Genomic DNA, 9682 nt, shown 5'->3' on the forward strand with positions numbered 1-9682 from the left:
AACAAACAAACAAACAGACTGTGTAACACTTTTTAAAAGCATCATATCGACATCCTTATTCATCACGAACTTGCAAAGTGATAAAGATTGACTCTTTGTTTATGTTAAATGTTCTAGAAACTACTATTATTACTTCTCAACAGATAACACAAAAATTAGTGTTATTTCGTAGTTAGCAATCAGACGCTAACACCTGTACAAACATTCTTTGTTAGGAACTCTCTGTTCCTCGATTCTGTGCCGTTACAAAGCTTTAGCGCATGCGCATATGAGAGTCTTGTGATTCTTAAAACAAATACGTAGCTTCTCGTGTATGCTAAGGTGTAGTAACAGTAGAAGTAAAACTTAAGCCTTAAGATGAAAGGCACAGGAAATAATTGCTGGGGTGCGGGAAGTTTGTGGTAACTGCCAGCTGCTAAAGCTTTGGCATAAAAGTTGTAGTGTTTTGTTACACTAGCAATAGGCTTTTCACGTAGAGTATAGATACACTGACGCGTCTTCATACAGATCGTATTTCTGTTCCACTTGCCTAGCTGAGCTCATTTTATTTGTCTCTCTTGAATGTTGTTGATTTCTACAGTGAGCTCTCGTAGTTATGTTTGTAACAATCAACGAGTAGTTAGTTGTTTTGAGATACGTTAGTTGGGTTAATATTTATTTATTGTATCGTACAATGAACATTAATAGCAACGTTTCTAATAATATTTGGCCTAGTTGTTGGTGATTGTTATTGTTGCATTGTACGATCAACATTAATAGCAACGTTTCTAATGATATTTGGCCTGTTGTTGGTGATTGTTATTGTTGCATTGTACGATCAACATTGGTGGTGTTGATCGTTATTGTTGCATTGTACGATCAACATTGGTGGTGTTGATCGTTATTGTTGCATCGTACGATCAACATTGGTGGTGTTGATCGTTATTGTTGCAGCAAGTATTCAACAGTGACAATTACGTTTCTGACAATAGGCGTCTGGTCGATTTTGAGACACGCGAATTCTGTTGCTACGTCTTGTATCGTACAAACAGTGGTGGTAGTTGTTTATAATAACAATGACTTGTTTTGTGTAATATTAATCAGATAATTATTTTTCTAGTTGTTTTCAGACACAGTCATAGTGTTATTTTTATTTTTGTACTGTGCAAACTACGCGTTTTATTATACGTACTATAGTATACACATTTCGTGTGTTTTTGACCATTGTTGAAAAATATGTACAAACAACTGGTGCACTTCCCCTCTGTGATTAAAAAAAGCTTATCGTTACAAGATATCCCTGGAGGATATTTATATCTACAACCTTTACTACGGATAGAAATATTTTAGAGTTATTGCAGTTCACGAACACTTTGCCGAATTTTATCAAATAATTAAACTCATTGTGAAAGTTCTAGCAATTCATCTCCGTCAAATGGTTATTCATTTACACAATTACTTTGTTAGTGCTTGATGGTAAGTTATAATAATGATCTCGAGTTGATTCGAATCCTGCATGAAACGTTATCAAAATGTGTACCCTAAAAGTTTGGGTTAATCTTGAAGCGCCATCTATTAGAGACTTAAATGTTAACTCACGAAATATTCGGCATTTAACAATGGTATTATAAATTGTAATTTATCTTTTGTTGAATAAATAAACATACACCTGCCGATTATGTATATGATACAAATTAGTACGGTATGTTTTGTGAAAACGTTTGGACTCTGAATTATTGGGGAATAACGTAAATGAGATGATTTATTTGTTTAAAATTAACCAAATATTTAATTTTATCATCAATATAGTGCCACAAAGTTCCATATAGATATAACAAATTTTATTAAAGCCACATTCATGTTTTACTTTCCCAAACGTATGCAATTCTGTTCTTATAAAATAAAAATGTGATATATTGGAGTGTCACAAGGTTAAGTGTGATTTAATGGAGTGTCTAAAGGTTAAGTATATTCTGTTGGAGTGTCACAAGGTTAAGTGTGATTCAATGGAGTGTCTAAAGGTTAGGTCTGCTCTATTACACTTAACCTTGTGACACTCCACTTAACCTTGTGACACTCCAATAGAGCAGAGCTAACCTTTAGACACTCCATTAAATCATGCTCTATTGGAGTGTCACAACATTAAGTGTGATTTAATGCAGTGTCACTTGTATTTTTTTCACAAGAAAAGACTATTAGTTTTTCATTAAAAAAATAAGACTATGTTTTGAAGCAAGATATAGTAACAATGGGATATGTTTTTTTAGCAATCAAAAGGGAAGACTTTTTTGATGCTGGAGTGATGGAGCATGTAAAATATGAACTTATGGAACTGAATGCAGTTACTCAGGTAGACATCCAAGAAACACCCAGAGCAGTCACATTCCAGAGCATTGTAAGTTCTTTTCTTTTTCTTGTTGACAAATAAACAGTCTTAGTATCTTATATGTATTCTGTTGAATTCACCAGTTACTGGATTGAATTATTGTTTTAGTGTTACGATACTTTTATTGCATTACTAAGTTTGAACCGAAGAGAATAATTCGTGACTCTTTCTTTATGTCATCTGTAAAGTCTCCTGTTGTTGTGGGTCAGTCTTATGGTCAATAAATATTATTAATTTTTACAGTTGCTCTCATTTCAGTGATGTAGTGATATAGGTATTTATAGTTTTGTCTGTATGTCAGGTTCAAGGAAGGAGAGTGGAGAAGTCTGGTAAGGTGACGGTGTTGTTGCACTGGCTGCCAGAACAAATGTAAGTAATCTCTTCAAAAACAAGTACATTGTGACAAATCAGTCACACTGATGTGGTTCTATCAGATCGTGAAGGATAATAAAATATGCAGTTGTCAGTATAAAGTTATATTTTCATATTCTTATCTTATAACTGTACTTTAATAAACTATGTTTGTAAACGAATATAATTTCATAAATGATATGATAAGGTACCAACTTTACGGGTAGAAAAATGTCAGTTGGATTTTGTAATGAAGAAAATTATTTTCAAAACTAGATTGTGTCACTTTTGTCAAGTTGGTACCTGATTTTTGTAACACTAAAATAACTAATGATATTATCAAAAGCTTGTAACCAGTTTTTCAAAACAATTTGAAATGAAAATACCAAATTAAAATGTATTTTCAAAAATTAGAAGCTATTTTTGTAATGCTTTAGAATCACTTGAGAAAATTAATAAGTTGCTTATAAAAGTTACTAATTTTGTTATAAAGGGTAATTCCAAAGTCATATCCCTTATGTTCTACAGGGTAATTCCAAAGTCATATTCCTTATTTTATACAGGGTAATTCCCAAGTCATACCCCTTATTTTCTACAGGGTAATTCCCAAATCATACTCCTTATTTTCTACAGGGTAATTCCCAAGTCATACCCCTTATTTTCTACAGGGTAATTCTCAAGTCATACCCCTTATTTTCTACAGGGTAATTCTCAAGTCATACCCCTTATTTTCTACAGGGTAATTCTCAAGTCATACCCCTTATAGAAGTACATATAAATTGTCACGTGTTGCCCACCCACTTCAAGGTACAGTAGCGTTAATTTTCACCATTCCCTTTTCCTCTCATATAGAGTATGACTTCTGAATAACCCTTTTTTATGCAATAGAAATTGTCTGATGTCCAACAAGTGTCATTGTGTATATATAAACTCGTATTTATTGTAATTTATAGTAGTGAAAAAATTTGCAGTTATAGATTTAAAATGCTTTTTAAAAACTAACAACTAATTAATTTTTTAACAAAAACAAAAAATTAGGCTTGATGCCATATTATATGTATAAACTCAATAGTTTTGTTTCTGTAAAAAAAAATCGGTATCATTGTAAAAAACTACTTTGAGCAAGTGTCAAAGTGCAAAATTCTTCATATAACACAAAACTGCTTTAGTTACTAACAAATGTTGCTTGCCAAAAACCTAACAACAGATTCTATGGTGTTTGAGATAATTTAAAAAAAATAGTGTGAATCAAACTGCTTGCAGAAAGTCATTGACTGTTTTTGTTTCAGCTGAAGTTTGGGAACTACCAAGAACCAAGTATCTTTTACACAGTTAGCAACAAAGTTTGTAATAAGAGCCAAATAATCAAAGAGGAAGCATCAGGTTTCTGAAAATTTGATTGAGTGTGGTTTATCCAATTTGTCAATTCATCAGCTTGTTATATAGAGTGATTTCTTGTATAAGAAAAAAATGTCTTATTGCTTTGGAAACTAACATAATGTCAAGTATTTGAACAAAATTATGATTTAGTAAGTAATACACTTCCTAAATTAGCAAGTTTGTTAGTTGCCTTCCAAGGGCTAATAATTGAAATTTTGTATTATCATTGTTAGAGAGAGTGAGTTATTTCATAAATGTGATGTAATTGAATGTCAGCCTGATGTGAACTTTTCACACTTTCAAGGTTCCAGAAGGATCTGAATCACTATTTGTTGCGATAGTCCACCTTCCAGACCATTCCAGAATACTTCTACCCCTTGGTGATATTAGAGTTATTTCTACTTTAGACCTACCGTAAGATTAGATGAAGGCCAGCATTTTTAGATTTATTGTAGATTGAGCTCCATTATATGTATCATTATCCCCCCTCCCCTCCCATTTAAGGAAAACTGTAGCTGGGAAAGGATTAGATAAACATACCAGGGTTTATATTTTTTATATTTGAATGTAGGTAGCGACGTGAATGTGAAACTAGTGTTGCTGAAGCAGCTTACTGATTTAAAATAATGAAGATGTCATCTTTCATGTGTGAAACTTATATCTATACTTCAGTATTGAGAGTTTGTATTGATTGTCATCTGAATTAATAATAATAATTATTATTTCTTTTCAGTTTCCCAGATGAATGGGTGTGTGAATCACAAGCTGCCCAAATGTCTCATCGTACCATTCCAGTGACACATCTACCTCGTGAAGCCTTAGACACATTACATCCTTCCCCGTTACCTCTTGCCTCACGGAAACGCAAGAGAAAGTGATGAAGATGGTGTTAAAATGATTCTCTGGAAATAGGGACTATTGCAAGTAGATGGTAACTGAACGACTTTGCTGTGCACGTTATAACTATGCAACTTTATGTTGCTATGCTACTAAGTTATACATTAAAAGATATGCAGGTGTGTTCTGTACATGAAGATTCATAGCAATGTGTTCGGTGTGGGGGGGTGTTGTAGTGCTATTGCACCTGAGGATACTGTTTCAAGAAGAACACAAATTAGAAATTAACTTTTATTTTCTAAATTAATTGATTCAGCAGTTATGTATAAAATATTTTATTTTGTAGCAAGATGTTAAAGCTCTTAATCAAAAACGAGATATTTAAGAAAACAAAAAGAGGGACGCTTGAAGATGATGGAAAATTCATCAAATCAATCTTAATAGTACATTCTTAAAGAATGAACTGACAGCAAAAAGTGGATAAGTAACAGAAGACTGTTATGATATCAACATTGTGTAAATAGGGTTAAAGAATAAATAAACATGTAAAGATGTATACATACATAAACTACAATGTATGAAGAAAAAAATGGCATATCTTAGTTTGAATACTTAGTTTCATCATGAATTAGGGGGGAAAAAATTCCTTCAGTTTGTTTTGGGTAATTTTTTTATTTTGCTCATACAACTTAATAGGATAAAATGCTTAAGAACTTAAGAAAATATCTTATGTTAATTCGGCAATGATTGAATAAGGATTTAATTGGTATTCCGAGGTTGTTACTTGGATATGTTAAAGCTGTGAATTCATTGTCTGTTCTATTTCATGTGGTGGTTACTTTGCTTCATTTGTACGAGACAAACATGTTTCATTGTGTCTATTTATACGGGACAAACATGTTTCATTATGGCTTACGTTTTTCTGTTAAAAAGTTGCAGTAATTATAATTAGATGTCATGTGATTGTTTTTTGTTTTTTTTCTTGAGAAAATAATTTCATTTCTGTGGGAGATGCTGCAAAGTACATACAAGTTCAGGTATCATGTACTTTCTGATACATAGACATCCAAACCGTGTTTTGTTGTATGTGTAAAGTGCTCTTTTTTGCTAAATGTGTTAATTTTCTTGTGTGATAATGCAATTTTACAGTGTACTGTTCTTGGTGGGGAATCAGATATTTCTCTCAGACTCCTAGTTACCTCTTACAGTGTTCTGTTTGTGGTGGGGAGTGAGACACTTGTCTCATACCAATAGCTATATTTTTTATAGTGTTCTACTCTGGATGGGGGAGTGACATTTGTGTCAGACCCATAGCTACATCTTACAATGTTCTGTTCTTTGTTGGGATGAGACACTTGTCTCATACCCCTAGCTACATTCTACGGTGTTAAGTTCGTGGTGGGGAATGGTACACTTATTTCAGATCTGTAGCTATATTTTAATTGTACACCATGTGAAATCTCGACTATTGTTTAGCTCTGTGTTTAGTTTGATTGTTCATAAGTAGAACTTTTCAGGTTTAATATTGTATTGCGTTTGGTAGAGTGCATCATTTTACTATTATCTAACATCTTGTATTACCTGTGCTCAGATCTATCTGGACTACTGCATAACATTACTGCATAGATTCATTTTGACCTTTTAGCTGTTCAGTTTGTCATTTAGTTAAAAACATTCCTGCTCAAATTGATAACAAGTACAAAAATGTGCTGTTTGATACTGTTTCAGCAGCCGGTTAAATGGGTAAGATGGACATTTTTAGAAAGTGTCTCCCACAGGTTAAAGAGCTGAAAACAGAGCATGATATAGGACATTCTTAGAAAGTGTTTCCCACAGGTTAAAGAGCTGAAAATAGAGCATGATATATGACATTCTTAGAAAGTGTCTCCCACAGGTTAAAGAGCTGAAAGCAGAGTATGATATAGGACATTCTTAGAAAGTGTCTCCCACAGGTTAAAGAGCTGAAAGCAGAGTATGATATACTGACATTCTTAGAAAGTGTCTCCCACAGGTTAAAGAGCTGAAAGCAGAGTATGATATACATGATTTAAAAAAAACAATAACTATATTATTAGTTGAGTTTATCTGTAATGTATTATAGGTTTTTGTTTTATTTTTTGAAAATTCTAGAGACACTGAGTTAGTTTCCTTTGTGACTAATTTGGTTTCAGTATTCAGGTTTGACATTTAGTGCAGGTTGATAAAATAGTAGCTTGTAAGAGAGACTTCCTGAGTTAAAGTTTATCTTGACCCTCCACAAGTATTGCCAATCCTTTCTGTTCAGATGTATTTAATATTGAGAGAATTAACAGCTAAGTTGTAACTATTGGCACGACAACATGGACCTTGCTAATTTTTGGAAGAAATTATTTGTCTCCTGTTAAATACGAGGACAGAAAATGTCATAATACTTAATTGATTTATTTCTTTGCTATTAAAGCTTCAGATTTTCACACTAGAATAATAATTTATAGTTTTTTTCAAATAAAATATGTTATTTTATACACGTAAAATGGTAAGGTTTACTTCATATTTATATTGAATATTAAGAGCTTTGCTCTTAGGTATTGTACAAAAATTTTACTTTATGAAGAAAACTTTTCAATACGATGTTTCTGTACCATGTGACACCTGGACTTTGTTTTTGTTCTGTTATGTGGTATTCAAACAGTGAAAGCAATGTCTTATTTATAAATAATTCAAGTATCTCAGAACCATGTTTCATCCTCATTCAATTGAGTAGAAAGTAAATTATAAACCAAATATCCTCTGCAGATCACAAGGTTGTTTTAAATTCTTTCACGTGTGAAATCAGTCATGTGACTAGAAACTTGTTTTAAAGTTTGCTGGATTTTATGTCTACCCTTTGATTCTTTCATAAAAAAAAAAGATATTTTAATGTTGAAATAACACTTGTGTAAATAACACTTGTGTAAATAACACTTGTGTAAATTTTAAATGCTGCACTTGTTAAAACAGACCAACATTTATTGTTACACAATAACGTTTTAAAAATAGACTGTCCTCATTCTCAAAATACAATAAAACCTATATTCAGTAGTTTACTGTGTGAAGATAAAAAGCCATGAGACTGGACACAATTTTGTACACTTGACATGCTTCAAAATCCTGATGATAACGAAGTAAGATGTTGAAATGTGTCAAGTGTGACCAGTTTCAAGGTTTTTATCTTTATACAGTAAATTATTGAATAAATGTTTTTTTTATTTTATTTTGAGAGTGGGAACAATCTCGTTTTATGCCCCCTAGTAGCACAGTGGTATGTCTTCAGACTTATACTGTTAGAAACTGGGTTTCGATATCCATGATGGGCAGAGTTTGAGTAGTTTTGTGCTTAATAACAAAAAAAAATCTCATTTTAAAATATTGATTGTGTACTAATAAATGTTGGTTTCTCTGTTTAACTGTGCTATTTAAAGATATATATATATATATATTCCAAAATTATTACCTCTGTAAGTTAAAAGGTTTTTACCTCATACTGATCAAATTTGGAACAAAGGTTGAGTGCTCTCCAAAGGACCAATTAAATAACTTCTGGTGAATATTGTTCAAAGGTCAACATAATACTGAAGGTGAACCACTTTAAAAATGGTTAAAATTTGAGAAGAGATTGAGATGCAAAGAGGATTTTGGATGCTATGGGACAGGGGTTGCACTCTTTCAGCATATTTCTAGTTATTATTATTAATTTCACTATAGTTACTTCCCTCGTTAGCAGTAACAAAGAATGTGGCCCAGGTACGCGTGCAACACCCACCATCCAATAACTAAAGAGGCCGCTTCCTTAGGTAATCACCTATTAAGATCATGTTGCACAATCACCGAGTAACTTGTGTAGATGGATTTAGTTATTGCTTTATGTGGCATGGTTATAAAATGTACAAAAAAAAGTGAAATGTTACCATATGTATAACAGACGTTTCATATTTGTGTGACATCAAAATAAAAGGTCAGAGTAAGGGGCTGAAATATTGTAAATTGTGGTTGAGTCTCCCCCCCCCCCCAAAATAATATTAGGCTTCCTCTTTAACAAGTACAATTATCTGGTAATTAGAAAAAAAATATTTTAAAGACTCCATCTCTAACTGAATTACTTACTGTTTTACAAAACCATTTTTCTACAGCAGTCATGTAGATTTTAACTTGTCACTGTCACATAGACTAGGTATAATAAACACTTTGTATTAGGTAATGTTTTAATCCTGACAGGCTGTTCTTTTATCAACTACAAGGTCATAACTACTGGATTCAACTTGTAAACTTTGATCTTTGTTGATTCTATTATTGAAAAAACTTTATTATGATATGATGATTAAAAAAAAAAGAAAACTTTAACAGTGATGCACTTATATTTTCTTTTTTTTTAGCTCCCTGTAGAAATGAATCAACTTTTGGAGTAAATTTAAAGTTGAAGGTAGACTTGCCTCCTTTTATGTAAAGGCATTGGCTATATTTTTGTGATTTAAGGAAACCTTACATTTAGAACTGTTGCTTTAAAATTCTTCCAACAGCTAACAAAACACTGCCGTTGTTAGTTGAGGGATTTGTTAGCTCCTCTGTAGGATAACCTACCTGTAGGCTCATCCTACTGTAGGATAATCCATCTTTCCAAGGGGCTCATCCTATTATTGGATAATCCATCTTTCCAAGGGGCTCATCCTATTGTTGGATAATCCATCTTTCCAAGGGGCTCATCCTATTGTTGGATAATCCATCTTTCCAAGG

The 9682-nt window shown here is 32.5% G+C and overlaps 1 protein-coding gene across 1 annotated transcript in view; it reads left to right on the forward strand.

Moving 5' to 3' along the window:
• LOC106462869 (zinc finger protein aebp2-like) overlaps window positions 1-8987 on the forward strand; it is a 37149-nt gene extending 28162 nt beyond the window's left edge. The window contains exons 4-6 of the mRNA XM_013922835.2: window positions 2247-2374; window positions 2667-2734; window positions 4830-8987. Of these exons, the coding sequence (XP_013778289.2) occupies window positions 2247-2374; window positions 2667-2734; window positions 4830-4974 (341 nt within the window). The 3' untranslated portion in view covers window positions 4975-8987. The remainder of the gene's footprint in view (window positions 1-2246; window positions 2375-2666; window positions 2735-4829) is intronic.
• The last annotated feature ends 695 nt before the right edge of the window (window positions 8988-9682 follow it).

The sequence above is a fragment of the Limulus polyphemus genome, unplaced genomic scaffold (genome assembly GCF_000517525.1).
Source record: "Limulus polyphemus unplaced genomic scaffold, Limulus_polyphemus-2.1.2 Scaffold1271, whole genome shotgun sequence".
NCBI classification, from domain to species: Eukaryota; Metazoa; Arthropoda; class Merostomata; order Xiphosura; family Limulidae; genus Limulus; species Limulus polyphemus.